At 31.9% G+C, this 24,089-nt stretch overlaps 1 protein-coding gene across 4 annotated transcripts in view; it reads left to right on the top strand.

Annotated features, from left to right (window-relative positions):
- LOC148954259 (uncharacterized) overlaps positions 1 to 24,089 on the top strand; it is a 128,889-nt gene that overhangs the window by 59,888 nt on the left and 44,912 nt on the right. For 3 of the 4 annotated variants that reach the window (XM_089086115.1, XM_089086117.1, XM_089086114.1), the window contains exons 7-8: positions 406 to 504; positions 6,945 to 7,052. In XM_089086115.1, coding sequence (XP_088942241.1) covers positions 406 to 504; positions 6,945 to 7,052 — 207 coding nt within the window. The remainder of the gene's footprint in view (positions 1 to 405; positions 505 to 6,944; positions 7,053 to 24,089) is intronic. The other variant, XM_089086116.1, reaches the window with a different exon arrangement.

Here is a 24,089-nt window from a genome sequence, read left to right as displayed (position 1 = left end):
AAAACATCACTAAATCTTTTGTGAAATTGAAAAAATTTAATTTTTTGAAGGATCGCTGGACAACGATTGTTTACCACTTTTTCTGGCTATAATTACCTTTGTCTATAACTCTCCCCTCCGCCTTCACCCCAGGAAATACATGCCTGGGTACGACAGTATAAAAACAATTGTGTTTTCCATGTGTGCTGTGTATTAATTATAAATTAACTTCACTATAAATTAGTAATTTTCTTAAAACAAATCTGAGTTTTTCAAATTTTATTCTTGAGTTTTGTCCTTGTTAATGTGCATTCATAATGTTAATAATGGTTATGCAATTAGATGATGATGGTTGGGAAAATGGTGCTGATGGTGCGCTGATGTAATCAGTTAAAATAAGATCAGTAAGGTTTGTGTCATTTATAGGCTATTTGCAGAAAAGAAAAGAAGGCTGTAGAAGAAGGAAAGGTTTCCTGTGAACATTGTGGAGAGCTCATCATCCCCAAAAATTTTGAATTCCACCAGGTAGGCAATTAATTGTCGGATAAATAATAAGTTTCTGGACATGGTATTTTTGATAATCTGAAAAAGTTAGGAGAACCAAGTAAAAAAAAAAAAAAAAAAAAAAAGAAATTAACTCCGATAACAATTCCTGAAAATTTCTGAAAGTTCTACTCACTAAGATCAACTATATCTCCAAAAATATTCAAGGAAGTATGCCGGGAAAGTGATTCTACACTTTAAAATATAGAAAATACGGCTCCGAAATAGTAGTAGAGGACGCAGTTGACAAAGGAAAACAATTAATACCTTATTAATTAATTAATAAATTAAACGAATTAAACAATAATAATTAAAATAACTAAATAAGGGGGGGGTCTCAATCAAGATTTTGCCCCGGGCGCAAGAGAGGCCAGAACCACCGCTAGTATTCTCACGAAAATAATTTATACTATATTATTTTAAACAGTTTTCTATTAATTTACTGCGTCATAACTACTTTCAGGTTTGGTATATACGTATTGCTGCTAAAAAGTCATAGACTTATTGCTACTTTGCAATGAAGGTAAATAATTCAGTGCTAAACATTAAGTTACAATCTAAATAGAGAAAACGTCTATGTAATCATGTTGGCTTTCAAAACTGTGGTGTTTCTGCTGTGTTTCTTCTTGTTTTGGTCCTATTGTTCTGGTCCAAGAAGTCAGAAAAAGGTTCATTCAATCCAACTAAATGCCTTTTTAAGGGCTGAAATCGATTGGAGAGTAACTAGCCACCATTTTTGTCCTTTCCTGGAATCGGGTCAAAGTGACCAACTGTTTAATTTATAAGAATATTCATTCCTGGGAGACTGAATAATTTTGGATTTGATAAGTTATAAAGGAGAAAATGTTTAAAACATATTGTGTTTTCAGTAATGATCAAGTGATGTTCTAGCCTTTAGAGGGGATTGGGAGCGTTAGGCTTACTTTTCTTTGTGATAATTTCTGTTCACTCTAAGTTTGACTTGATTATTCATTATAATTTCAGCGCGTTCCTATAATCCACCTATATGCCTTTTTAAGGGCTGAAATCGATTGGAGAGTAACCAGCCACCATTTTTGTCCTTTCATGGAATCGGGTCAAAGGGACCAACTGTTTAATTTATCTCGGGTCAAATTTTCATGAATGGTCTAAAGGTCTAAAAAATTTGCCTTCAGGAAAGTCTATAGCCTATGGGTTTAGGAACTAAAAATCCAGGTAATCATTAGATATAGATAAAAATATCGAAAAAAGACGTTCTAAACAAGCTATAAAAGGCGAAATTGAACTAACCAAACCTATTATGTAATGGAGATATTTTTGGGCAATGTTCGATATTAATTTGCCCTTCCAAACACTATTCAAAATATTAATTTTGCCCTCCAAACTTCTAAATTATCTGATCCCCTGTCAATATGCACAGATATATGGACTTTTTGGCCTAAAAATTTTTCCCTGGACTATGTTTAGATTGATTTAAAATCTAGGTAAACATCGTAAATTCGTAAAACATTATGAATATAATTCGTAATATAAATGTATTATATTACAAATATTTTCTTTTGTACTTATTGCAACATTGAAAATAAAAATTACAGTGAAATAAAATCTTGAACCGAGTAGCTTTCAGCAATTAATGTCATTATATATTGAATATTCACTTAAACTTTATTAGTTCTTTCCAAGACTGTTCAAGATACATACTTTTCAGTAAAGGGCCATTGACGCAGTAGGCAAACTATTGTTTGTAGTGATTTTTGATCCTTTCAAGCTTGATTTGCATATTCAGTTTGACTTGTACTCGTTTTAAGATTTGTTTATTCATTTTTATTCTTGCTTGTTTGCTATGGTTGATTATTTAATTTCTTGTATTTTTTAGTTTGAATTATTGTAGGAGTCCATTTTTGCTGATCTTAAGTTTAATTATGGCCTTTTCTTTGAAAAACTTCTTTTTTCAGGGATTTTTTTTTTAATTAAATCCTTTCTGTTTTTATTGCCAAAGTTTCAACACCCCTTCCACAAAAACTTTAAATGTTATCAATGGGCAACTTCCATAAATTATAGCCCTTTCCCCGGAGCTGTGGGAAATTTGTCAATCCCTCAGTTACAATTATATGACTTTTGGACTATTTTGAACACAATAGCTATTTCAAAATTTTGATCAGATGCATTTGTGGAAAAAGGGCGTGAGAGGGGAGGGAGCTGGTTACCCTCCGATTACTTTCGAGTCTTGAAAAAGGACATTAAAATTTTCGATTTTCAAAAGAGTGAACCACCTCCAAGTTTTATACGATCACCCCTTCCATAAAGCTTTATCTGTTTACAACGGACAACAAACCTAAGTTTTAGCTTTTGCACCGAGGGCTGGGAAGGCTATCAAACCCGAAACAATAGTTATTTGGCATTTAGACTATTTCGAACAAAATAGTTATCTCAAAATTTTGATTGAAAGAATTTGGGTGAAAAAGGCTTGCAAAAGCTGGTTGCTCTCTAATCTCTCTTGACTCTTATAAAGGGAACTAGAACTGTGAGTTTAAATTGAATGAGTCTTTTATGAAGTCTTTGCGACCACCGCTTCTATAAAAACCCAGTATGCTAATAATGGACAGCGTGCATAACTTACAACCCTTGCCCCTGAGGGGGGGGGGCTATTTAAACCCTGGAAGCATTGTTGTGTGATCTTTGGATTATTTTAACTCCTCCCCCATAACAAATCCTATATGCCCCTGGGGTATAGCTTACAACCATTTCCCCTCTGGCTCTGGGGCTGTGTCAACCCTGAAGTCATTGTTATATGACCCTTGGACTATTTTGAATAGAAATAGATATCTCAAAATGTTAATTAAATAAATTCGGGGAAAATATGGCAATCAGTTTTGAAAAAGAAGGTGATCCGTCTTGACTGTTAAAAAGGGAACTAGAACTTTCAATTTCCAATCACATGAGCCCCCTCTAAAGTTTATTCGGCCACCCTTTCCATAAAAACCACACATTCCTCCGGCCATAACTTGCAACCATTGCCCCTGGGTTCGGAGGGGGTATGTCAACTCCGGGGCCATTTTCATATGATCTTTGGACTATTTTGAACAATATGGCTATCTTAAAATTTCAATCGGATGTATTTGAGAAAAAGAGGGCGTGGAAGGGGGATAGTTGCCCTCCGATCAGTTTGACTCCTAAAAAAGGTAACTAAAACTTGTAATTTCCGATCAAATGAACCTCCTCCAAAGTTTTTGCAGCCACCCCTTCCATAAAAACCTCATATGCCCCAGGGTTATAACTTACAACCCTGGGCTCTGTGGTGGGGGGAGGGGGTGTCACCCCGGAGGCATTGTTATATGATATTTGGACTATTTTGAATAAAATGGCTATCCCAAAATTCCGATCGAATTTATTTTGGGAGAAGAGGGCGTCGGGGGATAATTGCCCTAAGATCACTTGTAACTCTTAAAAAGGGAACTAAAACATTCAATTTCCTATCTAATGAGCCTCCTTCCAAGTTTATACGAACAACCCTTCCATCGAAAAATTTATAAACCCCCATGGCATAGCTTACAACCTTTGCCCTTGGGCTCTGGGGAGTTATTTCAACCCCAGAGGCATTGTTATATGATCTTTAGACTATCGTGAACTAAATGGCTATCTCAAAATTCCAATCCAACACATTTGGAGAAAAGAAGGCGTTGGTCAGTTGCCCTCCGATCACTTTTGACTCTTTAAAAGGAACTAGAAGTCTCCGTTCAAATGAAGCTCCTTAAAGTATATACGACCCCTCCCCCCTCCATAGAAACCTTTACATTCCCCCTTCATAGAAACCTTTACCCCCCCCCCCCTGGGTCATAGCTTACAATCGTTACCCCCTGGCTCTTGGAGGTCTTGTCAACCCAAGAGGTATCGTTATATGATCTTTGGACTATTTTGAACGAAATGGTTGTCTCAAAATTTTGAATGGATGCATTTGGGGAGAAGGCGGCCCTGGAGGGGAGTTAGTTGCCCTCCGATTTATTTTGACTTTTAAAAGGGTACTGGAACTTTCGATTTCCAATTGAATGAGCCCCTCCGAAGTTTATACGGTTACTCCGTTCATAAGAAGCGCCTCTGTAATAGATAAATGTTAAATAATGAAATATTGAAGCCTTATGGCCTTTATTATAGGCAACGCTATAGCGCTGCATCTGATAGTCGCCTCATGTCAAAAACTATGAATATTGACCATATAACTTAATTGTCTCGACATTGGCACGAAATCATAGAATCCCTTCATAAACTCGAAGATGGTATCGCTGTATTGTGCTATTAATCTATTTTTAGTTTTATTATATTCATTGTTATTATGTTTATTTTTAAAAATTATGTTATTAAACTATTAGTTTTAATCTATTGCTGGTTTTAAATAATACGGGTTCACTTTCACAACTTGAACGGTAAGGGCTGATAGTAAATCACTATTGAAAGATTTAATTTTTATTCTCTAAATAAACGCCCTCTAACTAATTCTGAGAATTGCTCTCAATTGGAACCCCTCTTGAATTTTTACCTTAAAGCAATTTGATTTACTTCGTTGCTTCTTTTTTGGTGTGTGTGTGTGGGGGGGGGGGGGGGGTTCAGTAAGTTTCGTTCTGACATTTTTCCTTCTTCCAAGCTTCAGAGTTCCTTCCTGTATATTTTTATTTTAAACGTAATTACTGACAAAAAGTTGCATTACCCTATCCTCAAAGCACCATGATAAAAACTTTTCCCCTGTACTCTTCTTAGATCTATTCATACCCAAAGAAAGCGATTTCCTTTTATTTATTTATTATTTTTTTTGAAATTATGAAGTTTTTAAAACAACATCACATTTTCGTCAACGTTTATCACATTGAACCGTGAAAATCAATAAGCAACTAATTAATTATATTCCGCAATGCTTTATTCCGTAAAATTCAAAAATTGACAATCATTTTATTATCTACAGACCGTTCCATAATGAGATTTTGTTAAAATCGAAATTTAGTTAGCACTAATTTCTGCTAATCACGATTTTTCATAGAGTTTTTCAGTCAATCAGATTCTATGGAAAATCTTATTGTCTCAGATTAACACTAAATCTAGGTGTTACTAAAATGTCATTGGGAGCACGCCTTAAGACAACTACACCTTCAAAAAAAAAGCTGCACCATCTTAAGCTGTTGAGTGCCAAGGGTTTTTAGTTTTTCTATTGTTCATTTTTCACTTTTTTTTTTTTTTTTTTTTTTTTTTTTTTTTTTTTTTTAGCGTTCACTACTGTCAACCACTGCATAGCAGCACATGGAAGTCTTTTTGATTATAAATTGAGATCGATTTTCCCAAACTTTTTTAGTATATATGTTACAGTGAATATACGAAATCTAGTTAATGTCGACATTCACCGGTGAATGTTCGAAATTCATTCTTCTCTGCTTCGATTCAATTAGCTTTGAGAGTCAGCTTTTTTAGTCTTATGCAACCCATGATGGTTAAAGTTAAAGTTAGGTTAGATTATACTAGTTTGTATTATGTTAGGTTAAGTTAGATTAGGTTAACTTTGGTTATAAATATTAAAAATGAGTTAAAAAACCTAGCTTAAACTAGCATAAACCAACCTAAGATCGTCTAACCGAATCTAATTTACAATATGAGCTCCCATCATCAAACCTTGCATTAAATTGAAAAAATTGACTGGCAACGGTGACTAAATCCAAGAAGAAAAAAAGGTATTAAAAGGGCATTCACTGGTGAATGTCGGCATTAACCAATTTGCAGACATTCACCATAACATATATAAGCTATATGTTAGTTTCCCCATATGTACTTTATCCATTAACAATTCAAACAATCAGATTTTGTTTTCACTGTCCATGGTACTTAAACCTCCTTTACTTTTCTTCTTGTTGTATGGTAGAAGAGCAAGAACAGTCTTAATTTTAGATTTAGGGAGGTTAAACCTCCTTTGCTTTTTTAGCTACTTTATAAGGTTTTTGAATATTTTTTAAGGTCTCGAACTTAAGGTTTTTGAATATTTCTAATTGAATTAGAATGACGTTTCAATGCTATTAAAAATTTTTTTTATTTCTGTTCGTGAGTCTCCTGATTTCTAATTGAAAATCATTTAACTGGTAAAAAACAAACCGTAAATTAAATGCTATTAATGAATTAAAATTAACAAGAAACGAAATGGGGACTTTTCTTCTGTATTTATAAACTTTAACGTTTAATTTGCCTTGTATCCAGTGAAGACAGTCTAAGCTTAAAAACCTGATTACTTAAAACTTTGTAAATGCTATTGTATAATTATACAAATCAACATTTCCGATAGGATTGTATAAATCCCCTTACATAAAATTCTAAAGTTGCTACTTCAGACAACCTTATAGCTGCGAGATAAATAGAGTTTTTTTGTTTATTTTTTAGCCTAGAAAAAAATTGTATTATTATCGTTCATTTAGGAAACCTGCAAAAACATGATGGGAAAGAATTCAGACCCCACTGAAGAGGTTGTTCCCTGTGAATTCTGTCAGGAACTGGTTGAATTCAGCCGAATAGAATCCCACGAGGTGAAGTTAATTAACTGTTTCTCACTCTCTTTGTCGCTAATTCTCTCTCCCTTTCTCTCTCTCTCTCTCTCTCTCTCTCTCTCTCTCTCTCTCTCTCTCTCTCTCTCTCTCTCTCTCTTTCTTTCTCTCTTTCTTTCTTTCTCTCTCATTCCACCGTCTTTCTCCCCAATATATTTTTGCCACTGTTTGGCGTATTTTTTTTAGCCTACCCTTTGAAATATGCGCAGCCCTATGTCAGTTTTTAATTCACTTTTGGCTTATTCTTATTTTTAGCATTAAAAAAAAAAAAATGATGGTAGTTTGAATTATAATTTGTATTATATGGAGTGGTGATTGATTTTATTTGTTCACTTTTTTACTTTTAAAGAATTTGTGATAATATATTTTCAATTGCCAAGGAAACTGTCGGCAGCTTTATCGTCAATCACAGTTTCGTCATCGTCATCGTTGATCGTCGACAACAGTGGTATTTTGTCAAAGTTTTCATTTATTAATCTAACTATTCAAATTGAAAGTCTGTCAAGCAAAAAGACCTAAAATGAAACCTTTGGAAATTTATTTAATTGCTGGTTCCCATTTAATTCAACCCCCGTTCAAATCAACCCTCGTTCAACCCAACCCCAATTTCTGATCGTTTTTTAAATAATGCTGGGAAATCCGGCACCCCCTTCATAGAAATGTCCCTTTCCCCAAAGAAACATCCTGCATGGAAGGATCCTCCCCCGTAACCCGCTCCTCCAAACCCCCCCCCCCCCCATTAGAAAAAAAATCCCTCCTGAAACGTCTTTATACTTCCCATTAACCAAAACTATATGTATACAATGGGCAAAGTTCATAACTTCCAGCCCTTCCCCCGGGAACTGTGGGGAATTAAGTCATCCTCAATGACATATTTACTAGATTTTCGACTATGCTAAACAAAATGGCTATCTCAAAATTTTGATTGGGTGACTTTGGGGAAAAAATGAGCGTGGGAGGGGGCCAAGATGCCCTCCCATTTTTTTGGTCACTTAAAAAGGGCACTAGAACTTTTAATTTCCGTTCAAATGAGCCCTCTTACGATATTCTAAGACTACTGGATCGATACGATCACCCCTGGGGAAATAAAAAAAACCAACAAAAAACAAAAAAAAAAACAAAGAAACAAACAAACACGCATCCGTGATCTTTCTTCTGACAAAAAACACAAAATTCCTCATTTTTACAGATAGGAGCTTGAAACTTCCGCAGTAGGGTTTTCTGATACGCTGAATCTGATGGTGTAATTTTATTCAGGATTCTATGACTTTTAGGGGTTGTTTCCCCCTTTTTTCGAAAATAAGGCAAATTTTCTTAGGCGCGTAACTTTTGCTGGGTAAAACTAAACTTAATGAAACTTATATATTTGAAATCAACATAAAAATCTGATTCTATTGATGTATCTATGGGTATCAAAATTCCGGCTTTTAGAGTTTCGGTTACTATTGAGCCGGGTCGCTCCTTACTTACAGTTTGTTACAACGAACTGTTTGATATGGCCACTAAAAATTACAGAAGAATAGCGAGGTATCTAGAACTTGGGTTAACTAAAAAAAAAAAAAAATCCCAGTATGAAGTGAATGTAATGTTTCATTTCAGTGTTTTTTCAATGTGTTAAGTGTTTTTTTTTAGATAAAAATCTAGAACCTAAACATTATGCCTTTACTAGCATAATAAGAAAGGTCAATAACTCAATGATCTATTTCTGTTTTTTTTGTATGTAATAAATCATTGAGACATAAACTTTGGAAAGTAGTGAAAAAATTGTGTCAAGTTAATTGATAGTGATAGTTATTAGGGGTGGACTGTCACTAGTGATAAATCACTAGGGGTGGCAACCCTGACCTAAAAGGGATTTTTGGGGAACCATTTTTTTTCGAGAAGACAGATGTATGGGAAAATCCCCAAAAATCTTGTATTTTCCAGGATTAGTCAAAACACTGGTATTTTCAGACAAAATCTGCCAACAAATTTTACTAGGCCAAGAAAAATGCCATTTAGCATTGCTACTACGCTACCCCACTTTTTGCATGCCCCCCCCCGGCAATGTGCAAATGTTTAACCCAAATTTCATGAGCTCAATACATTTTCTCACCCTTCAATTGTCATTGTATGCTGTGAATCCAGCTTTGCTAAATTCAACTTAAGTATAATTCTTGAGTGTGTTTAATTTAATCAACAAGTACCGTTAAAAACTTAGTATTTGATTATAATTCTTTTTTTTTGGAAGGCATAAAATCCAGAGGCCTTGATTCATCATGACCCAATTAAAAAATAATTTACAAATCTTTTGAAAATTGCCATATTTACTTTAGGTTGTTAGGATCACTATAGTTTAAAACCGTTTACCGGTATACTGAACCAGCTGTGACATAATAAATATCCAGAAAAGCTCATGGGAAATATATAATTTGGGTTATATACTTGAGTTTTAGGAAGGGGGAGTCAAATAAAGAAAAGTTTCAAAGCTGCTGCCTGCTAGTAGCAGAATTCGACAGACTTCCAAAAGCTACAGAGACTCAAAGCAGCATAACTTGTGTTCTGACAGCCTTTCTTTGAGGAAAAATTATTTTTATTTGTAAAAATGATATTTTCAGATAAAATCTGCCAACAAATTTGAAAACTGCTAAGTAGCATTTCTACTTCGCTACCCCACTTTTTGCACTGCGGCCCAATAGTAATAATGACATCACCACCCTTTACAAGAGCCTCGTTCGATTTACTTTACTAGTTAACTAATAAGACATATAAGTAGATTTTGCCGTTTTATTTGTAATTCTTAGTTAACTTTGAACGTTTTATTTGACTAACGGATTCTTAGTTGACTAAAAAGTTAGCAATGACACTACTATTAAGAATTCTATTAAGATAATATTAAGAATTGTCTTTAAGTGTCGCGGAGGGTGAGGAGGTGCAGCCACTTAGTCAATTAAGTTTTACGAGTAAGATGGAAAAAGAAGCTGTATGGCTGTAAAATTCTATTGAAAAAAAAAATATATCAACGTTTCATTCGCGTAACACTAGCACAGCCACTTGCCAGCAATTCGCCACTAAACTACTACGTTAGGACTCGGCGCATCACTTTTCACTCGATTTGATGCCCCAGAGACAACTATGAGCTATTGAGAATAGATGCGCAAGAAAAAAAAACATTTGAACGTCGGTTAAAATTTCTTGAAACGCCAAAACTGCCCAAGTGGTCCTTGAGAAAATGTTTCAACATAATGTTGAAAAAAAAAAGTTTTTTTTTACGGTTGTAGAGTACTAACTACAGGACCGGATATCTACTTTAAAGATGCCTGAAACTGTATCCCATACAGGTAACAGCAAACCCAGGTTTTTCAGTAGCTTAAAGACTTGGCCACTACTGGAAGGCTCGAGAAGCTGCTATGGTAAACAGAATGGGACTGCTGGAGCAGCTGCTATGGTAAAAAGAATGCAGTACAGTAGACTGTTAGGACAGCAGCGACAAGGCAGTCTTTATCAGCTGCTTGACTAAACAAGTTAGTCTGTATAGCGGTGTTTAGCTTTTTCCATAAGCTTCCAAGGATTGTTGACTTATGGTTTCTTTCATGTTAACCGGAAGGTCACGACGGGTACTGTTTTTTGGTTTACTAACCTGGTTACTGAAATGCCGTCCCGATCTGGTAGTAGAAAGGCCCTAATGACTCTCGTACGAACACATGTGCTGCCATCTGCAATTTAGTCTAACGCTGTACAAACATAATTTATTCAAGGATTATCGATCGACTCGAGGGGAATTTATTTGTTGTTTCTAAGGGGAATTATTGATTCAAGAAAGGGGAAGTGAATTTCCGAGAACTTGATTTACATAATCGATAGGGAATGTATTGATCTAGGACTCGAGGGGGAAAATGGATTTCCGAGAACTTGATTTGCAAAATCGAGGGGAGTGAATTTCCGAGAAATTGATTTGCATAATCGGTGGGGAGAATGTATTGATTCACGAAAGGGAAATTAGAAATGACATCACTTGTTATCTTGGAATTATGCGGGAGTCTAAAGAGATAGAAATTCTATTTTTAAATACGGCTTCTTCGATCCTTAGGTCACAGAGATAAATTAATATTCTATCGAAACCATAATAGTGTAACCAAGAACATCTTAGAGATGAAGAGATTGACGCGGGAAAAGGTTTCCTAGGAATTTCAAATGTGACAGCGCAGGGAGGCCAAAACAAAAGGAACACGCGGAAATTACGTTTAGGTATTATTTGGGCGAAACCGTTTTGAGATATTTTAGAAGATGATTTAAGCGAAAACGTTTGAGGTATTTTAGAAGATGATTTTAGAAGATGATTTAGAAGAGGATTTGAGGGTGAAACTCTGTGGTCGTTATAATACACAAGTCCCATTTGAACAGTGTTGGGAGGTCCCTACCCCAACAATCCCCCTACCCCAACCTCAAAGGGCCCCGACCCCCCTACCCCAACCCCGAAGGAACCCCCCGGCCCCCAAAGGACCCCGTCTCCCAATGGCCCCCGGGCCCCCAAAGGACCTCCGAGCTCCCAAAGGCCCCCCGAGCTCCCAAAGGCCCCCCGGGCCGCCAAAGGCCCGTCGGGCCCCCCAAGGCCCCCCGGCACCCCCAAAGAACCCCTTCATTTTTTAATACTTTTTTATGTGCCTTCAGACATAGAAGGCCCCCCCACATTTCAAAAGGTTTTATTATATCTTTTCAGAACAAGTTCTTTTCTTAATATTCCCTCCTAAACCCATTTTACAAGTTGATGTACTCATCCTTTTCACCACAACTTTACCTTACGACTTTTTGAATACCCCAACGCCAAGCAGTACTTTTCAAAAGGCTTTTTTATGTTATTTCAGAACAAGTTCTTTACGTAATGTCCCTCCTAAACCAATTTTACAACTTGAAGTACTCATCCTTTTTACCCACTACTATATTTTATTGCTTTTAGAATATCCCATCACAAAGCAGTACTTTCAAAAGGCTTTTTTATATCTTTTTAGAATAAAAATCAAATATTATTAATAAAATCACATGTATTTTAAATGTGTGGATCAAAGTAACAACATTCTCCTTTAATACCACCAAATTTTTACTGAACAAACACAACTTTCTCTTAGAAGTAAGACTTTCCATTAATGATAAAACTTTTTTCGGTTCGTACTAGAAAGTTATCTACCAAAGATTCCAAATTTTTACATAGAAGTAACATTTTTTTACTGTGATAACAAATTTTCTGTCAGAAGTAGCAAGTTCTGCTTAACACTAACACACCTTCTCATCACAGTAATGACATTTTACCTTAATACTAACATACTTTTACTAAACACACACAAATTTCTCTTAGAAATAATATTTTTCATCAGTGATAACACTTTTTCTGTTCGAACTAGCAAGTTTTCTGTCAAAGATACCAAATTTTTTCTTAGAAGTAACATTTCTTGATTGTGATAACAACTTTTGTGTCAGAAGTAGCAAGTTCTGCTTAACACTAACAAACCTTCTCATCAAAGTAACGACATTTTACCTTAATACTAACATACTTTTACTGAACACACACAAATTTCTCTTAGGAATAATATTTTTCGTCAGTGATAACACTTTTTCAGTTCAAACTAGCAAGTTTTCTGTCAAAGATACCAAATTTTTTCTTAGAAGTAACACTTTTTGATTGTGATAACAACTTTTCTGTCAGAAGCAGCAAGTTTTGCTTAACAGTAACAAACCTTCTCATTAAAGTACCGACATTTTATCTTAATACTAACATACTTTTACTGAACACAGACAAATTTCTCTTAGAAATAATATTTTTCATCAGTGATAACACGTTTTCGGTTCAAACTAGCAAGTTTTCTGTCAAAGATACCAAATTCTTTCTTAGAAGTAACAATTTTTTGATTGTGATAACAACTTTTCTGTCAGAAGTAGCAAGTTTTGCTTAACACTATCAAACCTTCTCATTAAAGTAACGATATTTTACCATAAAACTAACTTACTTTTACTGAACACACACAAATTTTTCTTAGAAATAATATTTTTCGTCAGTGATAACACTTTTTCTGTTCGAACTGGTAAGTTTTCTGTCAAAGATACCAAATTTTTTCTAAGAAGTAACATTATTTTGATTGTGATAACAACTTTTCTCTCAGAAGTAGCAATTTTTCCTTAACACCAACAAATATTCTCATCAAAGTAACGACATTTTACCTTAAAACTAACTTATTTTTACTGAACACACACAAATTTCTCTTAGAAATAATATTTTTCATCAGTGGTAACACTTTTTCTGTTCGAACTAGCAAGTTTTCCACCAAAGATACCAAATTGTGTCTTATAAGTAACATTATTTTGATTGTGATAACAACTTTTCTGACAGAACTAGTAAGTTTTGCCTGACACTAATAAACCTCCTCATTAAAGTAAAGACGTTTTACCTTAATACTAGCATACTTTTACTGAACACAAACGATTTCCTCTTAGAAATATTATTTATCATCATCAATAACCCTTTTTCGATTTGAGCTAGCAAATTTTCTATCAAAGATCTCAAATTTCTTATTAGAAGTAAAATTTTTTTGATTGTGATAACAACTTTTCTGTCAGAAGTAACAAGTTTTGCTTAACACTAACAAACATTCTCATCAAAGTAATGACATTTTACCTTAATACTAACATACTTTTACTGAACACACAAAAACTTCTTTTGGAAATAATATTTTTCATCAATGATAACACTTTTTTATGTTCGAATTAGCAAGTATTCTATCAAAGATATCAAATTGTTTCTCAGAAGTAAAATTTTTTTACTGTGATAACAACTTTTTTGTCAGAAGTAGCACGTTCTGCTTAAAACTATAAAACCTTCTCATCAAAGTAACGACATTTTACCTTAAAACTAACTTACTTTTACTGAACACACACAAATTCCTCTTAGAAATAATTTTTTTTTCAGTGATAACACTTTTTCTGTTTGAACTAGCAAGTTTTCTGTCAAAGATACCAAATTTTTTCTTAGAAGTAACATTTTTTGAGTGTGATAACAACTTTTCTATCAGAAGTAGCAAGTTTTGCTTAATATTAACAAACTTTCTCATCAAAGTAACGACATTTTACATTAATACTAACATACTTTTACTGAACACACACAAATTTCTCTTAGAAATAACATTTTTCATCAGTGATAACACTTTTTCTGTTCGAACTAGCAAGTTTTCTGTCAAAGATACCAAATTTTTCCTTAGAAGTAACAATTTTTTGATTGTCATAACAACTTTTCTGTCAGAATTAGCAAGTTCTGCTTAACACTAACATACCTTCTCATCAAAGTAACGACATTTTACCTTAATACTAACATACTTTTAATGAACACACACAAATTTCTCTTAGAAATAATATTTTTCATCAGTGATAACACTTTTTCTGTTCGAACTAGCAAGTTTTCTGTCAAAGATACCAAATATTTTCTTAGAAGTAAAATTTTTTGATTGTGATAACAACTTTTCTGTCAGAAGTAGCAAGTTCTGCTTAACACTAACAAACCTTCTCTTCAAAGTAAAGACATTTTACCTTAAAACTAACTTACTTTTACTGAACACACACAAATTCCTCTTAGAAATAATATTTTTTTTTCAGTGATAACACTTTTTCTGTTTCAACTAGCAAGTTTTCTGTCAAAGATACCAAATTTTTTCTTAGAAGTAACATTTTTTTATTGTGATAACAACTTTTCTGCCAGAAGTAGCAAGTTTTGCTTAACACTAACAAACATTCTCATCAAAGTAACGACATTTTACCTAAATACTAACATACTTTTAATGAAGACACACAAATTTCTCTTAGAAAAAATACTTTTCGTCAGTGATAACACTTTTTCTGTTCGAACTATCAAGTTTTCTACCAAAGATACCAAATTTTTTCTTAGAAGTAGCATTTTTTGATTGTGATAACAAATTTTCTGTCAGAAGTAGCAAGTTTTGCTTAACACTAACTAACATTCTCATCAAAGTAACGACATTTTACCTTAATACTAACATACTTTTACTGAACACACACAAATTTCTCTTAGAAATAATATTTTTCGTCAGTGATAACACGTTTTCTGTTCGAACTAGCAAGTTTTCTACCAAAGATACCAAATTTTTTCTTAGAAGTAACATTTTTTGATTGTGATAAAAACTTTTCTGTCAGAAGTAGCAAGTTTTGCTTAACACTAACAAACCTTCTCATCAAAGTAACGAAATTTTACCTTAATATTAACATACTTTTAATGAAAACACACAAACTTCTCTTAGAAATAATATTTTTTGTCAGTGATAACACTTTTTCTGTTCGAACTAGCAAGTTTTCTACCAAAGATACCAAATTTTTTTTTAGAAGTAACATTTTTTTGATTTTGATAACAACTTTTCTGTCAGAAGTAGCAAGTTTTGCTTAACACTAAAAAACCTGCACATCAAAGTAACGACATTTTACCTTAATACTAACATACTTTTACTGAACACACACAAATTAATCTTAGAAATAATATTTTTCATCAGTGATAACACTTTTTCTGTTTGAACTAGCAACTTTTGTACCACAGATACCAAATCTTTTCTTAGAAGTAACATTTTCTTATTGTGATAACAACTTTTCTGTCAGAAGTAGCAAGTCTTGCTTAACACTAACAAACCTTCTCATCAAAGTAACGACATTTTACCTTAATACTAACATACTTTTACTGAAAACACACAAATTTCTGTTAGAAATATTATTTTTCAGCAGTGATAACACTTTTTCTGTTTGAACTAGCAAGTTTTCTGTCAAAGATACCAAATTTTTTCTTAGAAGTAACAATTTTTGAGTGTGATAACAACTTTTCTATCAGAAGTAGCAAGTTTTGCTTAATATTAACAATCTTTCTCATCAAAGTAACGACATTTTACCTTAATACTAACATACTTTTACTGAACACACACAAATTTCTCTTAGAAATAATATTTTTCATCAGTCATAACACTTTTTCGGTTCGAACTAGCAAGTTTTCTGTCAAAGATACCAAATTTTTTCTTAGAAGTAACAATTTTTTGATTGTCATAACAACTTTTCTGTCAGAAGTAGCAAGTTTTGCTCAACACTAACAAACCTTCTCATCAGAGTAACGACATTTTACCTTAATACTAACATACTTTTAATGAACACACACAAATTTCTCTTAGAAATAATATTTTTCATCAGTGATAACACTTTTTCTGTTCGAACTAGCAAGTTTTCTGTCAAAGATACCAAATATTTTCTTAGAAGTAAAATTTTTTGATTGTGATAACAACTTTTCTGTCAGAAGTAGCAAGTTTTGCTTAACACTAACAAACCTTCTCTTTAAAGTAACGACATTTTACCTTAAAACTAACTTACTTTTACTGAACACACACAAATTCCTCTTAGAAATAATATTTTTTTTTCAGTGATAACACTTTTTCTGTTTGAACTAGCAAGTTTTCTGTCAAAGATACCAAATTTTTTCTTAGAAGTAACATTTTTTTATTGTGATAACAACTTTTCTGTCAGAAGTAGCAAGTTTTGCTTAACACTAAATAACATTCTCATCAAAGTAACGAAATTTTACCTAAATACTAACATACTTTTAATGAAGACACACAAATTTCTCTTATAAAAAATACTTTTCGTCAGTGATAACACTTTTTCTGTTCGAACTAGCAAGTTTTCTACCAAAGATACCAAATTTTTTCTTAGAAGTAACATTTTTTGATTGTGATAACAACTTTTCTGTCAGAAGTAGCAAGTTTTGCTTAACACTAACTAACATTCTCATCAAAGTAACGACATTTTACCTTAATACTAACATACTTTTACTGAACACACACAAATTTCTCTTAGAAATAATATTTTTCATCAGTGATAACATGTTTTTTGTTCGAACTAGCAAGTTTTCTACCAAAGATACCAAATTTTTTCTTATAAGTAACATTTTTTGATTGTGATAACAACTTTTCTGTCAGTAAGTAGCAAGTTTTGCTTAACACTAACAAACCTTCTCATCAAAGTAACAACACTTTACCTTAATATTAACATACTTTTAATGAAAACACACAAACTTCTCTTAGAAATAATATTTTTTGTCAGTGATAACACTTTTTCGGTTCGAACTAGCAAGTTTTCTACCAAAGATACCAAATTTTTTTTTAGAAGTAACATTTTTTTCATTGTGATAACAACTTTTCTGTCAGAAGTAGCAAGTTTTGCTTAACACTAACAAACATTCTCATCAAAGTAACGACATTTTACCTTAATACTAACCTACTTTTACTGAACACACACAAATTTATCTTAGAAATAATATTTTTCATCAGTGATAACACTTTTTCTGTTAGAACTAGCAAGTTTTCTACCAAAGATACCAAAGTTTTTTTTAGAAGTAACATTTTTTTGATTGTGATAACAACTTTTCTGTCAGAAGTAGCAAGTTTTGCTTAACACTAACAAACCTTCTCATCAAAGTAACGACATTTTACCTTAATACTAACATACTTTTACTGAACACACACAAATTTCTTTTAGAAATATTATTTTTCAGCAGTGATAACACTTTTTCTGTTTGAACTAGCAAGTTTTCTGTCAAAGATACCAAATTTTTTCTTAGAAGTAACAATTTTTGAGTGTGATAACAACTTTTCTATCAGAAGTAGCAAGTTTTGCTTAATATTAACAAACTTTCTCATCAAAGTAACGACATTTTACCTTAATACTAACATACTTTTACTGAACACACACAAATTTCTCTTAGAAATAATATTTTTCATCAGTCATAACACTTTTTCGGTTCGAACTAGCAAGTTTTCTGTCAAAGATACCGAATATTTTCTTAGAAGTAACAATTTTTTTATTGTCATAACAACTTTTCTGTCAGAAGTAGCAAGTTCTGCTTAACACTAACATACCTTCTCATCAGAGTAACGACATTTTACCTTAATACTAACATACTTTTAATGAACACACACAAATTTCTCTTAGAAATAATATTTTTCATCAGTGATAACACTTTTTCTGTTCGAACTAGCAAGTTTTCTGTCAAAGATACCAAATATTTTCTTAGAAGTAAAATTTTTTGATTGTGATAACAACTTTTCTGTCAGAAGTAGCAAGTTTTGCTTAACACTAACAAACCTTCTCATTAAAGTAACGACATTTTACCTTAAAACTAACATACTTTTACTGAACACATACACATTTCTCTTAGAAATAATATTTTTCATCAGTGATAACACATTTTCAGTTCGAACTAGCAAGTTTTCTACCAAAGCTATCAAATTTTTTCGTAGAAGTAAAATTTTTTTGTTGTGATATCAACTTTTCTGTCAGAAGTTGCAAGTTTTGTTTAACACTAATAAACATTCTCATCAAAGTAACAACATTTTACCTTAATACTAACATACTTTTAATGAACACACACAAATTTCTCTTAGAAATAATATTTTTCGTCAGTGATAACACTTTTTCTGTTCGAACTAGCAAGTTATCTATCAAAGATACCAAATTTTTTTTTTAGAAGTAACATTTTTTTGATTGTGATAACAACTTTTCTGTCAGAAGTAGCAAGTTTTGCTTAACACTAACAAACTTTCACATCAAAGTAACAACATTTTACCTTAATACTAACATAATTTTACTGAACACACACAAATTTCTCTTACAAATAATATTTTTTATCAGTCATAACACTTTTTCTGTTGGAACTTGCAAGTTTTCTACCAAAGATACCAACTTTTTTCTTAGAAGTAAAATTTTTTTGATTGTGATAACAACTTTTCCGTCAGAAGTAGCAAGTTTTGCTTAACACTAACAAACCTTCTCATCAAAGTAATGACATTTTACCTTAATACTAACATATTTTTAATGAACACAAACAAATTTCTCTTAGAAGTAATATTTTTCATCTGTGATAACACGTTTTCTGTTAGAACTAGCAAGTTTTCTGTCAAAGATACCAAATTTTTTCTTAGAAGTAACAATTTTTGAGTGTGATAACAACTTTTCTATCAGAAGTAGCAAGTTTTGCTTAATATTAACAAACCTTCTCATCAAAGTAATGACATTTTACCTTAATACTAACATACTCTTACTGAACACACACAAATTTCTCTTAGAAATAATATTTTTCATCAGTGATAACACTTTTTCGGTTCGAACTAGCAAGTTTTTTGTCAAAGATACCAAATTGTTTTTTAGAAGTAACAATTTTTTGATTGTGATAACAACTTTTCTGTCAGAAGTAGCAAGTTCTGCTTAACACTAACATACCTTCTCATCAAAGTAACGACATTTTACCTTAATACCAACATACTATTAATGAACACACACAAATTTTTCTTAGAAATAATATTTTTCATCAGTGATAACACTTTTTCTGTTCGAACTAGCAAGTTTTATGTCAAAGATACCAAATTTTTTCTTAGAAGTAACATTTTTGATTGTGATAACAACTTTTCTGTCAGAAGTAGCAAGTTTTGCTTAACACTAACAAACCTTCTCATTAAAGTAACGACATTTTACCTTCAAACTAACTTACTTTTACTGAACACAAACAAATTTCTATTAGAAATAATATTTTTCATCAGTGATAACACTTTTTCTGTTCGAACTAGCAAGTTTTTTACCAAAGATACCAAATTTTTTCTTAGAAGTAACATTTTTTGATTGTGATAACAACTTTTCTGTCAGAATCAGCAAGTTTTGCTTAACACTAACAAACCTTCTCATCAAAGTAACGACATTTTACCTTAAAACTAACTTACTTTTACTGAACACACAAATTTCTCTTAGAAATAATATTTTTCGTCAGTGATAACACTTTTTCTGTTCGAACTAGCTAGTTTTCTGCCAAAGATACCAATTTTTTTTATAGAAGTCACATTTTTTTACTGTGATAACAACTTTTCTGTCAGAAGTAGCAAGTCTTCCTTAACACTAACAAACCTTCTCATGAAAGTAACGACATTTTACCTTAAAACTAACATACTTTTACTGAACACACACACATTTCTCTTAGAAATAATATTTTTCATCAGTGATAACACATTTTCTGTTCGAACTAGCAACTTTTCTACCAAAGCTACCAAATTTTTTCTTAGAAGTAACATTTTTTTATTGTGATGGCAACTTTTCTGTCAGAAGTAGCAAGTTTTGCTTAACATTGACAAACCTTCTCATCAAAGTAACGACTTTTTACCTTAATACTAACATACTTTTAATGAACACACACAAAGTTCTCTTAGAAATAATATTTTTCGTCAGTGATAACACTTTCTGTACGAACTAGCAAGTTTTCTACCAAAGATACCAAATTTTTTTTTTAGAAGTAATATTTTTTTGATTTTGATAACAACTTTTCTGTCAGAAGTAGCAAGTTTTGCTTAACACTAACAAACATTCTCATCAAAGTAACGACATTTTACCTTAATACTAACATACTTTTACTGAACACACACAAATTTCTCTAAGAAATAATATTTTTCATCAGTGATAACACTTTTCTGTTTGAATTAGCAAGTTTTCTGTCAAAGATACCAAATTTTTATCTTAGAAGTAACAATTTTTGAGTGTGATAACAACTTTTCTATCAGAAGTAGCAAGTTTTGCTTAACACTAACAAACTTTCTCATCAAAGTAATGACATTTTACCTTAATACTAACATACTTTTACTGAACACACACAAATTTCTCTTAGAAATAATATTTTTCATCAGTGATAACACTTTTTCGGTTCGAACTAACAACTTTTCTGTCAAAGATACCAATTTTTTTTTTAGAAGTAACAATTTTTTTATTGTGATAACAACTTTTCTGTCAGAAGTAGCAAGTTCTGCTTAACTCTAACATACCTTCTCATCAAAGTAACGACATTTTACCTTAATACTAACATACTTTTAATGAACACACACAAATTTCCCTTAGAAATAATATTTTTCATCAGTGATAACACTTTTTCTGTTCGAACTAGCAAGTTTTATGTCAAAGATACCAAATTTTTTCTTAGAAGTAACATTTTTGATTGTGATAACAACTTTTCTGTCAGAAGTAGCAAGTTTTGCTTAACACTAACAAACCTTTTCATTAAAGTAACGACATTTTACCTTAAAACTAACTTACTTTTACTGAACACATACAAATTTCTATTAGAAATAATATTTTTCATCAGTGGTAACACTTTTTCTGTTCGAACTAGCAAGTTTTTTACCAAAGATACAAATTTTTTTCTTAGAAGTAACATTTTTGATTGTGATAACAACTTTTCTGTCAGAAGTAGCAAGTTTTGCTTAACACTAACAAACCTTCTCATCAAAGTAACGACATTTTACCTTAAAACTAACTTACTTTTACTGAACACACACAAATGTCTCTTAGAAATAATATTTTTCGTCAGTGATAACACTTTTTCTGTTCGAACTAGCAAGTTTTCTGCCAAAGATAACAATTTTTTTTCTAGAAGTAATATTTTTCTACTGTGATAACAACTTTTCTGTCAGAAGTAGCAAGTTTTGCTTAACACTAACACACATTCTCATGAAAGTAACGACATTTTACCTTAAAACTAACATACTTTTACTGAACATACACAAATTTCTCTTAGAAATAATATTTTTCATCAGTGTTAACACATTTTCTGTTCGAACTAGCAACTTTTCTACCAAACCTACCAAATTTTTTCTTAGAAGTAACAATTTTTGATTGTGATAACAACTTTTCTGTCAGAACTAGCAAGTTTTGCTTAACACTAACAAACCTACTCATCAAAGTAACAATATTTTACCTTAAAAAACTAACATTCTTTTACTGAACACACACAAATTTCTCATAGAAATAATATTTTTCATCAGTGATAACAGCTTTTCTGCTCGAAATAGCAGGTTTTTTACAAAAGATACAAAAATTTATCTTATAAGTAACTTTTTTTGACTCAGATAAAAGCTTTTCTGTCAGAAGCAGACAGGTCTTCTTAAAACTAACAAATATTCTCATCAAATTAATGAAATTTTATCTTAAAAATAATTTACTCTTACTGAACACACACAAATTTCTCTTGGAAATAATATTTTTCGTCAGTGATAACACTTTTTCTATTCGAATTAGCAAGTTTTCTACCAAAGATACCAATTTTTTTCTAGAAGTAACATTTTTTGACTGTGATAACAACTTTTCTGTCAGAAGTAGCAAGTTTTGCTTAACACTAACAAACCTTCTCATGAAAGTAACGACATTTTACCTTAAAACTAACATATTTTTACTGAACACACACACATTTCTCTTAGAAATAATATTTTTCATCAGTGATAACACATTTTCTGTTCGAACTAGCAACTTTTCTACCAAAGCTACCAAATTTTTTCTTAGAAGTAACATTTTTTTATTGTGATGGCAACTTTTCTGTCAGAAGTAGCAAGTTTTGCTTAACATTGACAAACCTTCTCATCAAAGTAACGACTTTTTACCTTAATACTAACATACTTTTAATGAGCAAACACAAATTTCTCTTAAAAATAATAATTTTCGTCAGTGATAACACTTTTTCTATATGATCTAGCAAGGATTCTACAAAAGATTCCAAATTTTTTCTTATAATTAACATTTTTTTGACTTTTATAACATCTCTTCTGACAGAAGTAGTAAGTCTTGCTTAACACTAACAAACATTCACATCAAAGTAACGAAATTTTATTTTAATACTAACATACTTTTACTGAACACACACAAATTTCTCTTAGAAATAATATTTTTCATCTGTGATAACACTTTTCTGTTTGAATTAGCAAGTTTTCTACCAAAGATACCAAATTTTTTCTTAGAAGTAAAATTTTTTTGACTGTGATAACATCTTTTCTGTCAGAAGTAGCAAGTTTTGCTTAACACTAACAAACCTTCACATCAAAGTAACGACATTTTACCTTAATACTAACATAATTTTACTGAACACACACAAATTTCTCTTAGAAATAATATTTTTCATCAGTGATAACACGTTTTTCAGTTCAAACTAGCAAGTTTTCTGTCAAATATACCAAATTTTTTCTTAGAAGTAACAATTTTTGATTGTGATAACAACTTTTCTGTCAGAAGTAGCAAGTTTTGCTTAACACTAACAAACCTTCTCATTAAAGTACCGACATTTTATCTTAATACTAACATACTTTTACTGAACACAGACAAATTTCTCTTAGAAATAATATTTTTCATCAGTGGTAACACTTTTTCTGTTCGAACTAGTAAGTTTTCTGTCAAAGATACCAAATTTTTTCTTAGAAGTAACATTTTTTGATTGTGATAACAACTTTTCTCTCAGAAGTAGCAAGTTTTGCTTAACACTAACAAACCTTCTCACCAAACTAACGACATTTTACCTTAAAACTAACTTATTTTTACTGAACACACACAAATTTCTCTTAGAAATAATATTTTTCATCAGTGGTAACACTTTTTCAGTTCGAACTAGCAAGTTTTCTACCAAAGATACTAAATTGTTTCTTAGAAGTAACATTTTTTGTTTGTGATAACAACTTTTCTGACAAAAGTAGCAAGTTTTGCTTAACACTAACAAACCTTCTCATCAAAGTAACGACATTTTATCTTAAAACTAACTTACTTTTACTGAACACACTCAACTTTCTCTTAGAAATTATATTTTTCATCAGTGATAACACTTTTTCTGTTCGAACTAGCAAGTTTTCTGTCAAAGATACCAAATTTTTCGTAGAAGTAACATTTTTTGATTGTGATAACAACTTTTCTGTCAGAAGTAGCAAGTTTTGCTTAACACTAACTAACATTCTCATCAAAGTAACGACATTTTACCTTAATACTAATATACTTTTACTGAACACACACAAATTTCTCTTAGAAATAATATTTTTCATCAGTGATAACACTTTTTTCTGTTCGAACTAGCAAGTTTTCTACCAAAGATACTAAATTTATTCTTAGAAGTAAAATTTTTGGACTGAGATAACAACTTTTCTGTCAGAAGTTGCACGTTCTGCTTAACAC

Source organism: Artemia sp. Qi Xiang Cuo, chromosome 3, assembly GCF_049724085.1.
Source record: "Artemia sp. Qi Xiang Cuo chromosome 3, ASM4972408v1, whole genome shotgun sequence".
NCBI classification, from domain to species: domain Eukaryota; kingdom Metazoa; phylum Arthropoda; class Branchiopoda; order Anostraca; family Artemiidae; genus Artemia; species Artemia sp. Qi Xiang Cuo.
The sequence above is the reverse complement of the archived record's forward strand: the minus strand, read 5'-3'. Positions and strand labels throughout refer to the sequence as shown.